General features: G+C 41.8%; 1 protein-coding gene across 5 annotated transcripts in view; it reads right to left on the reverse strand.

Moving 5' to 3' along the window:
- Positions 1–23,712, reverse strand: part of CTIF (cap binding complex dependent translation initiation factor) — a 154,324-nt gene that overhangs the window by 56,178 nt on the left and 74,434 nt on the right. For all 5 annotated transcript variants that reach the window (XM_075185905.1, XM_075185886.1, XM_075185911.1 and 2 more), the window contains exon 9: positions 8,961–9,426. In XM_075185905.1, the coding sequence (XP_075042006.1) occupies positions 8,961–9,426 (466 nt within the window). The remainder of the gene's footprint in view (positions 1–8,960; positions 9,427–23,712) is intronic.

The following is a 23,712-nucleotide window of genomic DNA, read 5'->3' on the forward strand; positions in this document are numbered from 1 at the left end:
CTCAATGATACACAAACCCAATTCAAAGCTGTCTGGAACCCTTGGACATCCTTTTATGAAGCAGAACCGCCCCTATCTACCGTTTGACATTCTCTTATATTAACTTATTATCTTCATACTTCTTTTTGATTGGAGATGACTGACTAAATATACCAGCCTCTTGTTCCAGTGACCATAGACAAATTAAAATTACCTTTTTCCTTTCCCCCTCAGATACCTCCCTTCTCTTCCCCCTCATCTACAAGTTTTTTTTCTTTGAATTGTGTACACCTATACTACATTTGGATATTACTTCTTTACATTTATTATGCGTTAACTTTATATCCTCATGTAATTATATCCTATTCTATGTATACAACTACTTGCTGATTTTACACGCTTGTAAACTTGTTCGAATAAACAATAAAAAAAAATTGTTTAAAAAAAAAATAAAAAATCAGCTCCTGATTAAAAGATCTTTTTCTTTGTGATATTAGCGGTTTCTCGTGAACTCAAAACGACAGCCTCCCCTTTAACACCCCTGAGAAAAGGTTATCTTTGAAAAATAAAAATCGATATAAGGCCTTTCCAAAAAAAAAAAAAAACCACCAAGGCCTGGTGTTACCTACGCGTTACCTACGTTGTAAGATTTGATAGCGTCTATAATAAACCTTTTAAAAGAACATTAGATAATTCTATTCTTGTGGTTTTAGAAGAATCGGTATAAAAATCCAAACACACATTCACTTCTATGGGGGCATTAAACCTTATCTACATAATCACATGTGGAAGAGAACTCTCTGTTTCGGTAGGGTGGGGTATATATTCTATAACCTACAGGGATTCCCAACGTCTTTGTTTCACACTCCCCCCTCTATGATGGTAAAGGTTTGTCATGTGACCCCTAAGGTGTGAAAATATATCCTGAGTACACCCTAATCTCTATAAATGTTTCCCAAGAAATCTGTTATGTCTTTTACTGTTTAAAAATACACATTGTAGATGGTTTCGAATGTTTTACTCAATTGAAACCATTAAATTATTTCTTAGTTTGGATAGATATTTGGATATCAGATGGAAGTAACTCTTTAATCTGTCTGAGGTACCCCCTGAAGGTATATATACCACTGGCGGAGAAACACTGGCTGAGTAACATTTAGAATGTCAGTATCCATTTCTAATTTCAGGACTGTGATCATGCCTCGCCCATCGCAGGTGAGGTTACATCCCAGGTAATGCCACTTTTAAACTTCGGAAAATCAGGAACGCTGGTACGTACTTACGTTGGTCTTCTAAGACCATATTTCTTTGTTCGATTCCTATTTCAGAAGGTGGCTGGATACCAGTAGATCATAACTGGTCTACACAATGGGTCAGAACTAAAGACGGAATTGCATTCCCGTGACATAATAGCATCTGTTAATAATTTTATTACAGTTGATACCATTACCTTTATGTAACCAGAGTATATTCTGTTTTCATACTAGCTACGTGCCACAAAACACAATCTATGCCTGTAACGGCCGTCAGTGGATCAGCACTTGACTTGGCTGAACTTTGGGTGTATTAATCAACTCTGCAAAACCTACAGCACTTACCCCAACGAAAAGAGAGCACTAAGTTAGTACAAAGTCAATATGATGTATGTGTAGCCTGTTACGCAGAAAGGGAGAGAACTACAAGTTAGATGAGCTTTCTGTGCAAAGAGTTGCAGATCTTTTCAGACATGGAATCGAGGGACCTTTTTACACCTCACTGCAAAGTAGTATAGACGTGGAATATCATCATCATCATTTATATAGCGCCACTAATTCTGCAGCGCTGTACAGAGAACTCATTCACATCAGTCCCTGCCCCATTGGAGCTTATAGTCTAAATTTCCTAACACACACACAGACAGACACACAGACTAGGGTCAATTTGATACCAGCCAATTAACCTACCAGTATGTTTTTGGAGTGTGGGAGGAAACCGGAGCACCTGGAGGAAACCCACACAAAACACAAGGAGAACAAACAAACTCCACACAGATAAGGCCGTGGTCGGGAACTGAACTCATGACCCCAGCTCTGTGAGGCAGATCAATGAAAAGCGAATATTAGGGAAGTTAGACTGCAAGCTCCAATGGGGCAGGGACTGATGTGAATGAGTTCTCTGTACAGCGCTGCGGAATTAGTGACGCTATATAAATAAATGATGATGATGATTGTGTGCTTGCACTGACAAGCGCTAACAAACAGGTGACATTCAATGACCGGACACAAATTAAATCCTCATTACTTTCCTGCACAGTTTAATTTTGGAAATGAGGGTTTGATGAGCAGTGAGACATCAATTTCTATGGCAAGGAAGCACATTGGGTAAGAGGAACACAGGTATTCTGTCCAGAGACGCCGCTGTCCACCGCTGCATCGGACACAAACAAGCTGAGCTTACTGAAGGATGTGATACACTATCAGACTGCACTACATGCTGCAAGAATGCACGCCACGCATGTATGTTCTAACAAGCAAGAGCAATCAGTACTAGCACAAAAACAGACATGTATGTTTCCGCAGTTTGCCCATCGTCTATAACCCACAAACTATTAGTGCAAACATAGCACAACATAACTGTGTATATGGATGTGTAAATAACGCAGACTCTCTCATCTCTTTGTCAAACTCCCAGAAGTAAATTCCTCCATCTATTTTAATTATCGGTTCGGTGTTCAGTAACAGTTCAAAGGAATTTATTTAATCAGCGCAAAGAGACAGAGACAGACTTGGCTGTCAACTTCCAATTAATAAAGCGACTTATTACCTCTTGGGTCAGGCGCTTAGTGTCAGCGCTCCCTCTCCGCTTACACCACCAGCTGCCGTAGTACTCCTCATTACAGCACCTAATTACTTTATATTCATCTCTGGAACCTCACCTACTGCAACCTGCTAAATACCTACATAGATTGTAAGCTCTTCAGCTCAGTACACTCCTTTCCAATGTTTTTCTTTCTTTGCAATGAGCCTGGTATCTCCAAATAAAGCCATGTTTGTGGTCAGTTACTTAAGCTGGGTACACACTACAGAAATTTTCGAACAACTTTTCATGCCGAGCGATTTTACATACGATCGATGTTCCGATCGCTCGGTCCATGGACTGCATACACACAGCCTTGTTTAGGACAATAAAGGGAAGAGCGGACGTCCCTTTAGCAACTTTTTACAGCCATGTTGTCGTGAGCAATGACTGTAATTTCATACTCACTGTTGTGGATCGGTCGGAATTTTTTTTACACACTACACAGCGGAAACGAGATTGGAATGAAAATATTAAACGGTACGACCAACCAAATGAGGCGACAATCGTCCATTTGGGCAGACTTTCGACCATCGTGTCACTGCACACACTGACCCGACTTTTAAACGAGCGGTCGTATGTCGGCTGATTCAGCCGATTATTGGATGAAAACGTGTAGTGTGTACCCAGCTTAAGGACAAATAAGCTGAAGCAAGTAGTATATTAGGAGGAAAAATAAATAAATAAGGGCTTGTTCCCATGGCCAGATAAAAATTTGTTACCTCCCGCAGACTGTTTTGGTGCCATCCCACCCCCTTTCCACCAGGATGCCATCCTCCACTGCATCCTATCTATATAAAATATATAGAAATAAGTTGTCCTTATCTCAGCCCATGTTTAAATAAATCATAAAGAACAAACAAAAAAAGCAAAATGAGAGCATTGGTTATTCTGATGATCAATAGATAAGTAAAATATAAACACAAGGCGCCATTTATTGATTAGGCTTATTTATTTTCCAAAATAATATTCAATATTTAACTAGCGCCTGACTCCCCCCATGTTTAAATATGTGTAAATAATGAATTAATAAGCAAAATAATTGTTTATTATAAAAGGATGGAGTCGGTCCAGGTGATCTGTCCACAAATCTGACTTTTGTCCAATAAGAAAGCAGCAGAAACTTGATGTGATTATGTGTCTTGCCGTCACACACATTGTAAGCTGAAGGTCCTCCAAATGTTGCTAAAACCGTCTCCCCGAAGACAAAGCTCTGTGTGTGTGTGTGTGTGTGTGTCCTTGGTTTCTGCCAAGTGATTGCGGGTCGCCGTATTTACCGTGCGTGTAATCGCCAGGTGTGAATTCCGCCTACAGATAAGGAAGCGCACTACACCAGTAAGTAGCTCTATAAATACTCATTAAATCACAATGTGTGTATTGTGGGGAGACGTACGAGCTGCTGGCTGATACTGTAACAAAACAATAAGAGAATTCCTCCAAGACCTATAATAGATAATTGTATGTTGTTAGTGGACCAGTCCCCTGCAGCCTGTCCAATGGGAGGTAGCGAGGTGCCTCGTGCCTCAATGATGTTGCAGGGGGGGGGGGGGGGGGTGGTCTGATGTTGGTTCTGTAAGTGGGCGACGATTCCATGGCGATGCAAACATTACAATGTAATGATATAGCCCGATCTCTGCTCTCTGTACAGCAAATCTTAAGACCGTGAAACGACAACTTGTATCACTCCAATATATCACTGTAAAACCAGCATAGTATAGAGACTTCAGAAATCTACATACATCATCATCACCATTTATTTATATAGCGCCACTGATTCCGCAGCGCTGTACAGAGAACTCACTCACATCAGTCCCTGCCCCATTGGAGCTTACAGTCTAAATTCCCTAATATACACAGACAGTGAGAGAGACTAGGGTCAATTTTGATTGTAGTCAATTGGCCTACTAATATGTTTTTGGAGTGTGGGAGGAAACCGGAGCACCCGGAGGAAACCCACGCAAACACGGGGAGAACATACAAATTCCACACAGATAAGGACATGGTCGGGAATTGAACTCATGACCCCAGTGCTGTGAGGCAGAAGTGCTAACCACTGAGCCACCGAGCGTTAGATACCACCTCTGTGCGATATTGGGTCTGATTACGGACCACTAGCCAAAGCCAAATTTATTTACTAGTATCTCAGGGTGTACTGGGGGGAGATAGGTACAGCCAACTGTCCTGTATATTAACAGATAGAAAAGTCCATTACAAGTGACTGTCTGCTCTATATCTCCATCTGATTTTCCTGGTGGGTCATCGCGATTAACGCTCAGCGCTGGAATGTTTTGAAGTTATATTTAAAATCCTTCTTCCTAGATGACCCAATGAATAAAACCAGACATCTGATTGGTTGCTATACATTACAGCACCTTTTTTCAACAGTTACCTGTGCGCCCGTTTTCGGAAATGTCCCGCACTGCTCTCAGCAATGACATCGCAGAAATGAACACCACAGTCTACAAAATTATATTAAACCACCATACCAGGAAACCAGTTACGAGTGTTAACGTGATTAGTGTTTACAGTTTCATCCTTTGACGACATTAGAGCCCTCCTCAAAAAAAGGCGTGAAAACCCAAAGATTTAAAAAAAAGTTTAAAGGGTCACCTGTAACACTGCTACTAATGATGAAGTTTATTTATTCATCAAGACCAGTGACATGGGACGTGGGATGGACTGTCACAGAAATATGGCAGTGTTCAGGGTGAACTTCTAAGTAATCATGGATGACCTGACATTTATACAAGGGCTAGACAAAATCATGTAGAATCAGAAGCCAGTCAAATCTAGGTGCCAGTGGGAGCTTTTTGGGGGCCAGGGGAGATGTGCATCCATTGCTATCCATAGAAACGTTCCAAGATTTAGGTGAAAACCATAATAGCCGGCTAACTCCCGCCTGGTGATACAGTTTGCCAGGTGCCTACATAGATCGCTATCTCTGCATGGGAACGCTTATTTAACAAACATCATGGCCACATATTAATAAACAGACCCCTACATTAGTCCGTACATACTAAGTCATCGCCATCTTTACAGCTCAATAAAAGAATATATTTTGGCTCTCAGCTCTGTCCTCAGCCTGCCTTTCTATCAATAGAATTAACCTGAGAAGACAACAATGTTTATTAAAACAAGAGCTGAAAATTAAAACGTCTAATCGTTTTAAGAAGCACATCTGGTGCCCTAATGCCTTAAATGTGCAGCTTTCCCTGCCTGGAGATTGGATTATCAGGAATTGTTGGCTGCTTTTCAAAAAAGCAAAAATAAGATTAAAATATACAAAGTGCGCTGGGCGGCCTCCTGGTAGTAAAACTATACACACATCACACCTTCATTAGATGAACAAAGTGTGTACATCTGTACATGTGTACTCTGCGCTGAGAATAACGGCTACACACGGAGTGTTAGAACCACTGAAGGGGACGGCCATGGGGGAGGGATAGCTCTGTGCAGCCGCCATGGGGGGGAAGACAGGGGGGGGGGGGGTAAGAGCTCTGCGCTATGTGTCTGACTTGTTTTGGGGCGAGACACTCCCCAATATGTCGGTCACGTTGGCAGCATATAAGGGTATTTCTAGGTCTTCATAGACAGAGCTCGGACCCACAAAACATATGACCCATGTATGTGTATCACATGGGTGTGAGACACGGGGGGGACGGGACAGACACAGAGCCCTAATTTTAGAGGCTTATTAGTAAAATACAAATACATAATAAGTGCAGTTTAAATTAATTTAAACCTATCAAAATCCCTAAAGCTTCAGGAACTAGGCGACCAAACTACCACTTCTAAACTATAAATATATTTTATATTAATATAATATAACATATAATATAATGAGGCCACAGTGTATCTGGATTTATTGTCTACAATCAGGTGACCTTATTTCTGAGCCTAGATGACTAATAACACAAGTCAGATGTATCTAGGACACACACAAGGTCTCCCGGTGCTGGAACTTTGTTACAAGACGTCTTTCTCAAGGATCAGTCGGCGTTTCTGTCATAACAGTAAACCTGTGATCTTTTATAAACACAGCAAAGTGGTTTTCTCACTTTAATATAAAATATGACCAAAAACGAGAAATACAAAAGATAGAAATACGTCAGCACAGTTCCTGCCCTGCTGAAAGAACATCTTATATATCGTAACGGTCACACTGTATAAAGTCACGTTGTTTCGCTCTATTTACACCACTGAACAATGAAACGGCAGCCACATAACAGGATGTTTTCTACACGTGAATACATTTCTTTATCACCAGGGAGAGACAGATCCTAAACTCTAACCAGGGCAGTGTAATCACATCACATATGGGGTGATCTCTGGGGAATTGTGATGTAGTTTACTGGCTTGCAACCAATAAGAGCGCCCCAGGGTGCTCGCCCCGGCAACCAATGAGAGCGCCCCAGGGTGCCCGCCCCGGCAACCAATAAGAGCGCCCCAGGGTGCCCGCCCCGGCAACCAATAAGAGCGCCCCAGGGTGCCCGCCCCGGCAACCAATAAGAGCGCCCCAGGGTGCCCGCCCCGGCAACCAATGAGAGCGCCCCAGGGTGCCCGCCCCGGCAACCAATGAGAGCGCCCCAGGGTGCCCGCCCCGGCAACCAATAAGAGCGCCCCAGGATGCCCGCCCCCGGCAACCAATGAGAGCGCCCCAGGATGCCCGCCCCCGGCAACCAATGAGAGCGCCCCAGGATGCCCGCCCCCGGCAACCAATGAGAGCGCCCCAGGGTGCTCGCCCCGGCAACCAATGAGAGCGCCCCAGGGTGCCCGCCCCGGCAACCAATGAGAGCGCCCCAGGGTGCCCGCCCCGGCAACCAATGAGAGCGCCCCAGGGTGCCCGCCCCGTCAACCAATGAGAGCGCCCCAGGGTGCCCGCCCCGTCAACCAATGAGAGCGCCCCAGGGTGCCCGCCCCGTCAACCAATGAGAGCGCCCCAGGGTGCCCGCCCCGGCAACCAATGAGAGCGCCCCAGGGTGCTCGCCCCGGCAACCAATGAGAGCGCCCCAGGGTGCTCGCCCCGGCAACCAATGAGAGCGCCCCAGGGTGCTCGCCCCGGCAACCAATGAGAGCGCCCCAGGGTGCTCGCCCCGGCAACCAATGAGAGCGCCCCAGGGTGCCCGCCCCGGCAACCAATAAGAGCGCCCCAGGGTGCCCGCCCCGGCAACCAATAAGAGCGCCCCAGGGTGCCCGCCCCCGGCAACCAATAAGAGCGCCCCAGGGTGCTCGCCCCGGCAACCAATGAGAGCGCCCCAGGGTGCTCGCCCCGGCAACCAATGAGAGCGCCCCAGGGTGCCCGCCCCGGCAACCAATGAGAGCGCCCCAGGGTGCCCGCCCTGGAACCAACAGAATGCAATATGGTTGATGGGTGCCACTGATGTTTACTTTTGTATAACTCGATAGCTCTTTTTCAAGCAACAGAGAGTATGACATACTTTTTTTTTTTTACTTTCTATCTGGATCCTAAGTGTCAGGATACCATTGTCCTGAGACCTCACAAAGAAGCAGTTCTCAATATATGCATACATGATGAAAACAGGAACCCCAACAACTTATTCTGGAAACTCAATTAGGACTCCCATCCCTCAGTGTCAGCATCTCAGCTCTAAGCCATGACCTAGGTGACAAAAGTTCTCCTAGATGCCAACAACCCACTGAATGTTTAACCCACCATGTTTAATGAACAGGCTACTGAGTACTGAAGAGGACGATATTGTACAAGGATATTTATCCCATATTTGTTGGCAAAAGACCAAAACATTTTAAGGCATTTGTGTGCCTAATGAAGGGGACCCATGCACCCAGAAATGCAGTGTTGTTCCCATAATCTGTTACTAATATGGGATAATATCCCTTTATAATATCGTTCGTTCTTGTACTTTCTGAAAATCCAAATTCTCCACCACCCAAACACGCACCATGGTCAACTTCAAGGGAAGCCAATTAACAGAGCATGTGGAGGAAACACACACAAACATGGGAGGAACATACAAACGCCACAGACAGTGCCCTAACTGGCATTATACCCAGGACCACAGTAACCATGCCACCACTGTGCCAATCATAAAGTAACATCAAGAGAGACATCACAAAGTCCGACTACACACATAGTGGTAAGTAGATATCTTATGCCAGTTTCTTACCTTCTCTTTCAGCCTTCTCCGCAGCCGGTCTTTAGAAGATTGGAGCAGGTTCACCTTCGGCCTTTCCCGATCTCTGCTCTGAATATTATCTTTCCGCTTGGCTTCAGATTCGGTGCTACATGTCTGCTGGCATTGTCTCTCTGCGGTCTCTGTGCTGCGGTGAATGTCTAGGGGGATGTGGGCTGTGCAAACTGAGGCGTCCTCGATCTTCAGGCTCTCCATCTCTTTGGCGTGTCTCAGTGGGTCTCTGTCGTTCTGCAGGTGCTTCTGGTTGTGGTGCCATCGGCGGTTTTGGCTGTAGCCGTGGTGACCCTGCTTGCCTGAGGGGTGCTGTGGTTGGCATCCTTGGTACGGTTTCTGGTGCTCCCTGGTGTTGTGTTTGGCAGTTACCTGTTGGTGCTCGTTAAGCTGCGGCGGCGGCGGCGGTAGAGGCGGCTTAATCCCTCCCGGCGGCTTCTGCTGTTTCCTGGAAAGAATGAGACAACATTACTACGTGACCGCCCTATATCACAGCTTCTAACCAGGAATGAAGGCATTTTGTACAATGGAAGCAATTTATACTCTATCGCTAATATTACTCCATAAGGACGACCGCCATCCACCTACATTATAACAATTGGGTTTACGTGTGATATCACGGATCAGTACACATGGATACAGAGAAGCTTACAATCCAGAAACAAGCTGGATAACGAAAGTTTAAAAAATAGTGTGAGAACCATTTTAATTGACCTTAGGAGAATAGGGGGTGATCACAAATCTTCTTAAATCCAGGCTCAACGCTGAAACATGCGATATGTTCGCTCTAATAACACGGTTCCAACACATTTAATAGGCCGGACCCTGGATTAGACCTTCGTTGTCACCATATACATCTTTATGCTGTTTCCAGTAATTGATACTTAACGTGTGTAGTTAAAAAAAAAAAAAAATCAGCACGTGCCAAACAGACGACGAGCTGACACACTGGGGTATCTCACTAAAAGCGGGATAAAGTGGAACATAACTAGTTATGAATGGTGAATGGAGTTTCGGACATTATACCGTTCATATAGGAGAAAGACAAACAGTTCAGCATATAGGCTTTGACGGAGGGCGAATATCAGCAGTACACACACTCTGCACAACATACATACAGAGAATAGATCAATATATTATATATATATTTGGGAGACGGCATTAATGGAATGCAATGTATCTTCATACATATAATAATTAACGTCAAAATGCTCTTAAAGTGTAGTTGCGTGCCCACACCCTATGACAGCAGTAGCTAGAACAGTGATGGGTGAACTGCGGCCCCCAGCTCTGGGCCCCCACTCTGACATAACAGGGAGGTCACGCAGCATATCAGAGGGAGACAAGTGTATTCAGCCCCATGTGGTCTCCCTCTTTCCCGTGCAGGCTCTGGATTGAATGTAAGTATTTCTTAGGCTGTAATTAAATTACTGAATTAGGAAGTGTGTGTGTGTGTGTGTGTGTGTGTGTGTGTGTGTGTGTGTGTGTGTGTGTGTGTGTGTGTGTATGGGGGCACGTGGGGAGGGCCAAGTGGCATGGCGGCCATTTTTGGATGATCGCAGCATTGGCGTCTTAATTATTGCAAATAAATAAAAATAAAGAGTAATGTGTGGCCCTTTTGAGATCCTCACTTGCGTCCCTTGATGTCTGTCAGGTTTGCCCCTAAAACATCCTTCTCCCCCTAATAAAACGTAACTGCTGCAACAGAGTCACGTTTCCAACTACAGAACAATTTGCTAAATCTCAGAAAATAATACAACTATCTCTATGAGATGATTGCGGCAGCTAATTAATTAAACTGGCTGCTAATAATACCAAGGAGCATCTGAGGTATTCGGCGGGGTCATGTGCTGGATGTGGGAAAGGATATAAGTGTCATTATTCTATTACCAGGAGGGATTATCTTATAGGGACACAACAGAGCGGACCAGGAAGGGCCATAGATTATGTGTATCCTCCTGAACAGAATGATTTGGCCTGAACCAGCCTTTCCAAATTAAACGGTTTCACTCTGTGTTTACCGTAAAACCCCCAGGGTACCCGAGGTGTAGACGAGCCGATGGCCTATTGACACGGCGAGGAGTCCGGCTCCTTTGGGCTCAGTTATAAAAACATTACAGAGAAAATAAAAAAAACACCTCGTCCGCCTGCGTCCAAGGCTGCCCTCACTGATAGGAACAGTTCTGCAATAACTCATGGAGTATTGATGGGAAGAAGCGGAGCAGAAGCTGCTCTGAACTTCAGAGTCTTAGAGGGATTTTTATATGGATTTAAAAACAAAAAAGTATTAATACCGCTGCAATAAAGTTGGAAGTTTTTCATTACAACTAAAAGATATGATAAAGTCCCGGATCCAGCCCTGTTGATTGGTGGATCGTTATTTAAAATGTTGCCGTGGACAAGGTGGCTAACTATCCCTCTGAGGAAACCGCTGTAGGTGAGAGGAGAAACGCGTCGGATTGGTGAGAAATGTTGTCCAGGATCAAATCACTACGTATAACAGCAATCTCGAAATAGTGAAACCTTCAGGAGCTACCATGACAAAGAGGATTTCCTACGAAACCTGGGTTGGAAATATCTTAAAGTAATGTGCACGCAGCGATGGTCATTCTGCTTAAGGAGGCCTACACAGGTGCGGGACTGGGAGCCGCTGGATACAATACCTGCATCTTTCATCTATGACCGACGCTCCGCTGACATAGTGGTAAGCAGGCTTGTGAGGCATTTAAATCAAGGCTTCTTATCCCTTACTGTGACCCCAGTTTGATGGACGTTTCATTCATACACACGTCTTGAAAGCGATCTCCTGAACCAACAATCAGAAGTGGGACTCTTGTGTTCATTCCGTATTATCTGCTGTTTACATCATTCCTATTATGACCCCAACATTCTAAGATCGTTATGGTGATACTCGACATTCTCAATAGATATTTGTAAACTGTACGTTTATTAAATATTGTCTTTTTCTTATAATAAAAACCGTTTGAAGGATATACTCCACATCGGATGCTTTCTAGTTCGTGGAAACCGCAGGCTGAGGATTTGAGCTTTTCAACTTTAGTTCTCGTTAACAAATTATTTGTACTGTTGGGAATTTTTTCTGGATATAGCACATCCCTATATTGATTTTGTTTCAGGTTCTTTTTAGGCTATAAGAATTCTATACTTCAGCTGTTCCTTAATTGGATTAGCCAATAGTGCATAGAAATAGCTTGCGAGATAGGTCTTACAGAGGGGGCTGCCTACATCGCCTGTCTGCTGGAGGCATTTTTTTTGTCTTCTTTTAAATGAGAAAACACCACCTTAATATAACCAACTGCCCTACTAAAGAGTTCATTTCCTGTAGCTAGGAGCCAGGACCACCAAGAAGAATTTCGGGCCCCGCAACAGCAACTTCTTAGGGCCACTTTCATAGCTGCCGATGGAGGCATAGCCACACCCGGTTGGTGGATCCTAGCACCATACAAGCAGGCCAGGGCCCAAGTAATTGGCATCTGATCCACCACGCCCCCCCAATCGTCCCTGAAAGTGCTTTACATCTGCTAGTCATTTTTTAACGCTTTTTTTTTATCATTTTCGAGCGGGTTAAACTTTACCCGCAATTCAATTCCATTTTTAACGCTACATTTCTTTTTCATCAAACGGTCCTCTCGCGCTCCAGTAGAAGGTCTATTGAAAGTATAGGGTGTGCGGGAGGCAGCCGCGTTAAAAGCTATTCAATTGTTTTTTTAACGCAGCGGGTAAAAAAGGAAAATATGCTGTTTTATCTCTTTGGGGTGTGTTAAAAATAAAAAAACCTCTGAAAAGTATTTGAAATCATGTAAAAATGTTGGAAAAAAGTTAAACTTATCACTAATGTCTAACTTGTGTAAGTTGATTTTCTTGTGAAAAAATAATGAAATAAAAAAAAAATTTAAATATCCAAATAATTATATTTATGTATGTTTTGGTACAATATGAATGTAGTAATGTGTTTTGACAGGGTATAGATGATTGTATGGTTAAAAATAGTTCAAATAAAAAATATGCTAAAGAAAGTACTATAATGTAGATATTATCAATGTGTAATGCAATCTAATGTATGGAAAATGTATGCAAATCCTTTTTTTGTGTTATACATGACCACGTTAAAACTCCCCTTCACTCCCCTAAAATCTCGCAAACACAATTTTTAACGCGCGGGGGCAGCGTCCCCTTTTTCATTTGAATTGCACAAGTTTTCCTGCTGCGCTAACTCAAAACAGTCGCTATTGTCGTCAAAAATCCGCTTTTTACACGGCAGGAAAAAAACAAAAACCCGCTAACAATTGAATATCCCCCTATGAATCCAAATAAAAATTCTGGTTCACATTAATGTTATTATTGTCCCAAAATAATCTGCATGCAAAGATCATGTTATCGTAAATTCAATAAAGAGCAATTATGATAGTATTGGATGATTTATGGAAACCTGTGCAGAGAAAAAAACCCACCAATTTGGCATCTTTTTGATTTTTAGAAAATTTAAACAAGACACCGATTTAGTTGCCAAGGACAACCTCGCTATTTTCCTCTGCGCCTGTTATCAAACGCCCCTCGTAGCATTTTTGTCAAACGAAGTTTTACACCACATACTAAAAAGTGGCTGTTTATAAATTTTCTGTAGATTTTCTAAACGTACTGGTGCAGACACAACAGGAGGTAAAAACAAGAGGGGGGATATTATGTGCTTGTATTTAATAAGGTGGAATTAAAGCTTTGCATCAAAATTAATGTTTATTTTTATTGAACTTGAGAGTGAAAATGAGGATGCAAAGAAGGTTCACCATTAGGAATAAACGTATGCACACACAAATAATAAATTGGCAAAAGCAAATTATTTTTTTGACTGTGCATTTCTAGGAAACAGAAACTAGACTAATTAATTACACTGGTTAGTGTTATGCAACAAGAACCAAGCAGAGGAATGGATACAAGGCACCTACTATCAATCTCTACTTGAATATAGTGGTTTACACTAAATGCACATAATATACAATGGAATATATATACAATGGAATATATATACATATATATATATATATATATATATATATATATATATATATATATATATATATATATATATATATATATATATACACACAATGGAATATATATATATATATATATATACACACAATGGAATATATATATATATATATATATACACACAATGGAATATATATATATATATATATATATACACAATGGAATATATATATATATATATATATATATATATATATATATATATATATATATATATATAATAACTGGCATAGAGCCAGAGATTGCACACATGGAGACAGCACGGTCTACTGTGTTGCCACATGTTTTACATGTCACAGATGTCCGATGTGCAAGGTTCAATGTGTGGAAACCTGACGTACAGAATCATTCGTTGACTTGGTGGGAAATCTATCAATGTTCCATTCTGGCAAATCATGGATATTCAGGAATATTGTTTAAAACTGCAAATTAATTAAAAGCAGGTTTTAAATTTTAAATCTGGTTGGCACTATCGCCCAATATTGGTGATTCGCCAGAATCAACATTAATTCATTTATCCCCTGGTCAGTGAATGATTCAGCTATATATATATATATATATATATATATATATATATATATATATATATATATATATATCTATCTATATCTATATCTATATCTATATCTATATCTATATCTATATATCGGGTACAGTGCCCCAAGACCCCTCATTGGCCATAGAAAATTGGTGAATACGAAGCAATACTTCATAACCACGAGGGAAATTTGGAAAGCATGGAGGACGGGGTAAACTTAGAACCAAGAAGATGATTCTCTGTCTCATAAAGAAAGCAGATGATGATGATTATGATGCATTAAGGTGAGTGGGGGGACAGGCTTGAATAATGTGAACACTCTAATGAGTAAATTTGACCCACTCTTGGGGTATGAATAGGGCACTGAATGGAGAACGATTACAATTTCAATAAGCAGAAGAGAAGAGTGTCACTAGCATAGTTCGGGCACAAATCTGCGAGCGGCCCGTCACAGAATAAGTAGAGAACGGTATTTTAAATGGTGTTACCTCATCCGACATAAGAAAGCCAGTCTATGAAACATAGGGGCTTTATCTGTGGGATTAAACCACTATGTAGAGATGTGATAATTCACATGCAGCTACTCCTGTGGGACACGGTGTCTGAATGGCTACTCATCGTTTTATTTAATTTTGGAGATTCTAAATATATATAGCTGAGAAATGATACAGAGTGTCCAGGCGTGAGGTAATGGGAAGTTTTCAGCATTCGCAGATTAGCACCTTTTAACAAAGGAACGAGAGCATACCACACAACGGGCTACCTCTCACCCAACTGTACAGCGCGAGGGACGATGCACGTAAAGCCTGTGATCTATATCTTGTGGAAGCAGCCATTTTGTGCCTGAACCAATATTCATCCCATCGATTCACTAGGTACTAGTAACATGACTGAAGCATGAGCACAAAGAGCCGCAGGATGTCATTGACTCCTAGTGACTGGATAGGCTGCACTCTCAGCGATGTCACTGGTTCCTAGTGACTGGATAGGCTGCATTCTCAGCGATGTCACTGGTTCCTAGTGACTGGATAGGCTGCACTCTCAGCGATGTCACTGGTTCCTAGTGACTGGATAGGCTGCACTCTCAGCGATGTCACTGGTTCCTAGTGACTGGATAGGCTACACTCAGCGATGTCACTGGTTCCTAGTGGCTGGATAGGCTGCACTCTCAGCGATGTCACTGGTTCCTAGTGACTGGATAGGCTGCACTCACAGCGATGTCACTGGTTCCTAGTGACTGGATAGGCTGCACTCTCAGCGATGTCACTGGTTCCTAGTGACTGGATAGGCTGCACTCTCAGCGATGTCACTGGTTCCTAGTGACTGGATAGGCTGCACTCACAGCGATGTCACTGGTTCCTAGTGACTGGATAGGCTGCACTCTCAGCGATGTCACTGGTTCCTAGTGGCATCACAGTACCAACCGCAAGCAAGATATACTGATTTAAGTTAATTCTTCTATTTTCCAGTTACTGGACTGCATTAAAGTATTTTACTTTATTGTAATAACTCTACTTTGAAAGACAAATGAAGATAGAACATTTATTAATATAGCACCACCAATTCCGCAGCGCTGTACAGAGAATATTTGTAAATCACATCAATTCCCATTGGAAATTAGTGTCTAAATTCCCTAACACACAGACAGACAGACTAGGGTCAATATTATAGCAGTCAATTAATCTACCAGTATGTTTTTGGAGTGTGGGAGGAAACCGGAGCACCCGGAGGAAACCCACGCAAACACAGGTAGAACTTACAAACTCCACACAGATAAGGCCATGGTCGGGAATTGAACTAACCGCTCTAAAGAGATCACTAATTATTTTTTTTTAGACAAGTTATACATTTATACTGGCCTTGCATTAGTTTCTACTATTTGTTTTTAACAGATCCACAGAAACTTTTCACTGAAATGTTCTTTGAGGATAAGCGAACAAAAGCCTGTCCTTATATATTTTTTTTTATTACAAAATAAAAAAAAAGTGTTTTGCTATTTTTTAAAAACCCATAAAAATAAGTAGTACAAGAGGAGAGTCTGTACAATACTTGACTTTTTCAACTGTGCAACAATTCAAAAAAACATAACTAGTGTTATTTTAGGTTAGCGGAATGGTATTTACATTCAGAATGCCTGCATGCAAAGGTACACTGTGTCCTTGCCACTGAAAATCATAATAATTGGGAGAGCTGGCACTTACATGGCAGAACACATTTTAAGTTGTTTTTTTGCGTTTTGTTTTTGACATAAAACAAGTTTAGCTCATATTCAGTTCACTGCAACAAGGAAACTTAAATGGGGGGAAAAAAAATAAATAACCTGTTCTACTTTGTGTAGTCTGTATAGAAATAGGGACTGGCGTGTCCTTTAATGACCTGTACGGGCTGATGCAACGCTCTTTCTTCCTAGAAGGGTATATTTGGATTTTAAACTCGCTTACCGATGGGACTAAAGCAGAAAGTCCTATAATGAGCAAGAGCTTGATTTAGTATTCACCAAAAATAGGTCAGAAGATGCAGCTTGCCCAAAAATCATAGTTACATAGTAAACAAAAAGAAAGAGGCACAGCGCTATCAAGTTTAACCTTCAATTGTAATCACGCTCGGTGCAGAAGGCAAAATAAGTACCCTGGTGCAACGGCTGCAAAATTAACCTCACCAGGGGTTACCTTGCCACCAGACACTCGCCAACTGTGCAATAGTAGTAGGAGAATCTCGCTGCCACCACCTAGCTGCTTCATCCGTGCCTAGAGCCGCTTACTTCTGGGGTAGCAGGTATAGCTGCTGCAGCGCCTCAGACGTCAGTCGGCTGGTACCTCCTGACCGCTTACTATGAATCAGGACTGCTGGGTAGCAAGACCAAGTGCTGACATAGACGCTGGGTTCAACACAGGACAGCCGAGGAACGGATTAGAGTGTAAGCTCTTATCTGTTGGTCACACGATACAACAGGCAATAGGCAGCAGGCAGAATCTTTAAGCAATGATGTGTATTTGCTCAAGGGGTCCTGACAAGGACCATTACACACTAGTTGGAGATACTAGTGGATCAATCAGAGGTATAGATGGTGTAATACATTACATGGTAAAACAGAGCTCTTTATATACTGTTTCTGAGACATATTGGCAGGGGGTAAACCAGCCCTCTGATCCTGGGTGGCACCACAAAGTCTGAGATATTACACTCAATGATTAGCATTGAGATGTAATATATTCTCTAAACATGACTTCAAATGCAATTTAAACTTAACAAAATTTACATAAATCTGTGATATCCTAAATTACTTGCCGTTAGGTTTCCTATCTCTCTAAGACACAGGATGAAAGTCTAACGACCCCTTCCTGTGCGTTCAGGCTAAAAGATGTTTTGGTCACTCACAAATGGAAAGGCCTAATTAGCATGAGATTTCCTTGCTTCCAAAAACACATTTCCTCCAACATCTTTACATCATCTGCATTTATTTTTTTATGCATCCTAGGACTCTATTAACCTTTACAGCCACTGCTGGACGTCCCTAATTGTACCCATTTTGCACTTGTTCCAACGAACCAAGTTTACAACCCAACCCGATGCTTCATTTTTAGCTCCCGATCCCCTGCCCAGTTCGCCATCTTGTCAAAATCTTTCAGTAGCGTTGGTACAAAGCTTCGGGTTATCAGCAAACATGGAGACGGTACACTGTAGGCCATCAGCAAGGTCATTAAAGGGATTGAAAAGGGCCGATAACTTTAGCACAGTCTGAATATCTTCCATTTATAACTTCCCTTTGCCTTCAATCTTTCAGCCAGCTCTCTACCCACGTACATATTTTTTCTCCTAGACCTAGTACTGATCTTATGTACCAGACCTTGCATAGAACAGTATCGAACGCTTCTGCCAAACTCTAAATATATCACAATTGTTCTACTCGCATCAAAACATACAAAACAAATATCTGATAAGCATAAGCGGTCCTTTCTGAATCCATGTGGACACTTATCAAATTATTTTCGACACTAGTTTTCGCATCTCTCAGAATCCTTTAAGTTATTTACCCACGGCAGAGGTTAGGGTTCACCGGTCGGTAGGTCCCATGGCTCAGATATTGTTTCTTTTATTAAATATAGATACCCAAAATGTTTTCCGCTAACCTTGTCACACCAACCCAGCTATAACTATAAGTAAAAGCGGTCAATTACTGAACTTGGTTGTTTTCCGCAGACCTGGGTGAATTCAAGCGGGGTCAACGTCTTTAGCTCACTTAGTTGTGTAGGCATAAGTGTCTCTCCTGTGTTAGACAATTAATAGTTAATGGTGCGTGTAGGCTGTTGCTACACCATATACTGTATTTCCACCCAAACACTTCACTATAAACAGAAGACATTCACAAGTAAAAATATGCAAACAGTTTCTACAGAAAAGCAAAAATAGATGTATGGAATTCTCGGTAGAGGGCTGCAAATTAGCATTGTATCATCATTTCAGCACAAACAATGCTGCTTTTAATGCATAGAAAATAGGTAATACTAAGAATATTAAAATATTCTAAATAAGATGTATTTACATATTTCATATACCTTTTTTTAATGTGATGTTTTAAAAGACGAGAGAAATTTTTATACAGGGGAAGCAGTTTGCTGATTTGCAACTGGAATATAATATTACTTTTCATTATGAATAGATTCTTTAATAGGCTTCCATATAATGTAGCGCTGTGCAGAGAATATTTGTCATTCCCATCTGTCCTTGTCCCCACTGGAGCTTACAATCTAAATGACCTAAACACAAGCCCACTAGGGTCCATTTCAGTCACCAGCCAATTAACCTACCAGTACGTGTATGTAGTGCGGGAGTAAATTCCCGCACATGAGGTCTTGAATCCTTTCTGAAATCAATGTCTAGGAGCACAAGCCTGTAAGTTAAAGTGATCCGAAGGTGGAAACAAAGTCCCATGTCTCTATTTCATCCTGGATAAGCTGTGTTGACATCAATATTGGTTCAAAGCACAACCTGGCTGCTCCCACTGTGTGCAACAAGCAGACTTGTAAGAATTCCGAGCAGGCTTTGTCTTATCTGGGCCTGCGAGACATGATTAATGAGCGGTATAGGATGGATAGCAGCAATTAGAGAATTTACCCACGTGCAGGGGGCAGACAGAAGCTCACACTGAGGCTGCACACCGGAAAAGTGACAGAACTAGGACGAAACCTCTCGTCAGAAGCTCCCAATGGACCTACATGATTTATCAGCAGTCAGACTTTCTAGGAAGTAATGTTTTGTGACCTTGATACACGGGGAACTCTAGAATTCCAAATGTTATCGAGTCCTCGGTTTTAAAGGATTTTCGTCTAGAAGAGCGTTCAATACAGCGTCTGGATATACAATGTGAAGGCACGGACCACAATACTGGGGAACTCTGCGGGAGAGGTCTACTAAACGAACAACAAAAGACACATTGCAAAGGCTGCAATGGTGGTTTAAAAATGGGGTTTCCACTTTTGAGAGCTCATTCACACAAACTTGCAAAACAAAATGGGTAAAAAGCGTTTCCCCATCGCTTTCCTTGCGTTTTACTTCCACCAAATCAATCTACTGAATGGTAGTGAGCGTTAAATGCATGAAAAATGGGGCAAGAACATTTTTAGAACGCAATAGTGGAAACAAGCTCATTAATAATCATTCAAATGTTCTTTAGCAGCTGAAAAGTGCACAGGTGTGTTAAAGGGCGCTTGTCACATACAAACACAAAGGGAGCCATTTTGCGTTGGTTCAACCAATATCCAACATGAACTGTTGTCGCTGGCTCCTAAAGAACTGGTAGGCAGCATAATTAAAATATCGGTCCAGCCCACAAAATGGCTGCCTCCCAGGTGTGTATGTGACAAGTGCACTTTAATGTAATCCCCACCTGATATTTTCGCTAATGACATTCATGCATTACACAAATCAGGGATCTCCTCAGCAGTTTAAATAACATAATAAAAATAGAAAACCGCTTACAACCATTCATTTAAGTGCTCACTATGGCAATTAATGGCATGGTGCACAGAGCAACCAATTAGATCTAACGTTTTGTTAATTTGACTCCCAATTTGTTGCCGTAGGTTACAGTACGTAATTGCAGTATGGTATTAAATACGTTCCTATGTACACAAAGATGAACTATGTGCAGCAAGAAGATACTGCATTCAAAATCACAAAAATAAAAATACCTTAGAAATCCCAAAACCAGGGATCCAATAAGGAGCAGTTCCCATACAATCCTGGTGTGTATACTGGAAGGATTATTGTTCCACAAATCAGAATCTTCATTCAGCGAGAGCGAACTGAATTTACGGTATTGGAGCCTATTAGGGGTATAACTTTGCATTTAGGTGCAACATTTGCGCTAAATCACACTAACCAGATATTTGCTTTCATTGTCTAACCTGCGCTAAAACAGACAAAAGATAATTGACCACTTGTTCAAATTTGCAACTTTCAGCAATGTCATTAAATAACCCTCTAATTGTTTTATAGAATGAGCAAATGTATTTCCATAGAAAAGTCCTGGTTTTTGGTTTCAAAAACATGAACTCGTAAGGGCTATTATTAGCGGTTTTAATTAAAATATGGCTCTTTGTCAGCATGTAAAAAGACTACATTTCTGCAGACCTATTTGTTCCAGATCTGTCTGCTGGTGCCCGGACAAGCTGCATCTCTCATGGCATTCCAAGCATGATCTCTCTACTGCCCTAATTGACTTGTCATGTTCATATTGTAAAAGCAAACATAGAAAAAAAATGGTCAAAAATATTAATATACTATACAATTTGCACTGACAAGTTTTTGAAAGTCGTTTTTGACTTTCACTCAAAACGTAATTAGTCCCAACTCTAAAAGAGGTGTAAACCCTCGTCACCTACATACAGTGGAAGCAAATCATTTATTGGCTGGTAAAACAAGCACGCAGCCAGTCAGGTCATTAGGAACCACAGAGGTCAAATATTCTTGAGGCACTGGTTCCAAGTGGTTGAAAAGCCTGCATTCAGTGATGTCACTAGATAGCGCTACGGAATATGTTGGCGCTATATAAATAAATGATGATGATGATGATGATGATAGGTCCCTGCTTCCTAGTGACTAGATAGGCTGTACTCTCAGTGATGAAGATGGAGATATATATATATTCGCAGAGTTGACCATAGAAGTCTTTTGTTGAGTCCTTCACCTTACAATGTTCCACTGCCAGCCAGTAGATTGGGTAGTTCTGTAGATTGCCTCTCTGACTTCAGGACACAGAGGGCCGAAGGGGTTATATCTTGGTCCAAGTGCACTAGAGACTAGGGAGAAGATATTTTCTGTGTCCTTTCTGCAGGAAGCTAAACCAAGTCTTTGAATAGAGATTAGACAACTCAGGCAAAGGTCAAATTCTGTCCCAGAATCCACCGTGGCACCAGTTATACAGATGAACATCAAAGCAATTGTTGGTGCACAAATAGTTGGACGATCTGGAATTATAGGGTGTAGAAGTTGGACTTATTCTACCTAGTGGTCAGCAACCTCCTTCAGGGACTCCCGACAAGGTCTGTGAGAGGGATCCTTTTCTTTCCTAATTTGCTTTAGAGTGGGATGAAGGTCCTCACCCTCTGTGGAGTCACCTGTGGAAGTGTGTTGTCTGCCATCCACCTCCAATAGGCGGAGTGGATGCCCCCATTGGTATTGATGGCCTTAGTCACAAAGAGATTTAGATCCTTCTCTCAGTTCCTTCTTTTGACTATTTTCTAGTGGGCCAGGGCTTGACAGATTTTTATTTTTCTCATTCAGAAATAAGAGGAGACGGACTATCACATCCCACAGTGATTTGGAACCTTTAGGCTTGCAGTGAAGAGCCCAGTGAGCTCTTTTGATCTGGAGCATCAAATCCTAGAAGAAAGGTACAAAATGGTGAAAAAGCCTATTCAGATATGGCTCAAGTAAACGGAGGGCAATCGTTTCCGAGAGATTCCAGACTCTAAATTATTTCTCCATTCTCATCTTTAATGGTTTCCATCACTTGTATGGGCTATCAATGATGAGATCACGCAGGAAGCGTTTATTTGCTTCTATATTTGCCTTGAGGGCTTCAATACAGCGCTACAAACCAGTTATATCAGAGAGGATATCAGAGAACGCTTTTGTGAGGATCTGTTTCAATTCTTGCATAAATTCTTGCAGTGCTACTAGATGTCATTTGGCTGCTGGCTGAGAATCCAGAGTTGCACCTATATTTAGGAGGCACAGGAAGAAGATGGTGCCTTTAGTGGCAGTCTCTGCTTATCCTGCCTTGTAAAATAAAGCTGGAGCATCATTTTCCTTGCGAAGGATCCTACTGAAGGCAATGTCCCGACTTGCAAAGAGACGGCAGGCTTCAGATAAACTGGGCTATTTGTCCACAGAGGCCCAGGATGGACGGAAGACAGAGTCCACAGTCTTCATTAAATACTGCATGTAACTCCCAGTACAACTGTGGCTGTATCACTTATAAATAACTTACTGCATAAATTTATCTCAATTGGCGCAGTGTGCCGATCTATATCATTGCAAATGTATTGATTCTTGTATTGGAAATGTATTAATTTCTGATGCACACAGTAGGCAGATGTTGGAGGAAATCTTTTTTTTTTTTTTTTTAAAGAAAGGAAATCCCATACTAATTAGGCCTTTCCATTTGTGAGTGACCAAGACCTCTTTTATCCTGAATGCACAGGAGGGGAAGGGGGGTCGCTAGACTTACATCCTGTGTATTACAGAGATACGAAACTTAAAGTAATTTAGGAGATCACAGATTGATGTAAATTTTGCTAAGTTTAAATTGCATTTAAATCCAACTTTAGAGAACATATTACATCTTAAGGCTAATCATTGAATGTAATATCTCAGATGTTGTTGTGCCAGGTTTACCCCCTGCCAACATGAGTGTCAGAAACAGTATATAAAGAGCTTTGTTTGACCATGTAATGTGTAATACCTTCTGGATGATCACTAGTACCTCCAACTAGTGTGTAATGGTTCTTGTAAGGACCCCTTGAGCAAATACACATCACTGCTTGAAGATTCAGCCTGATGCCTATTGACCTATGTCCTGTGACCAACAGCCAAGAGTTTACACTCTAATCCGTTCCCCGG

The sequence above is a fragment of the Mixophyes fleayi genome, chromosome 1, assembly GCF_038048845.1.
Source record: "Mixophyes fleayi isolate aMixFle1 chromosome 1, aMixFle1.hap1, whole genome shotgun sequence".
Lineage (NCBI taxonomy): Eukaryota > Metazoa > Chordata > Amphibia > Anura > Limnodynastidae > Mixophyes > Mixophyes fleayi.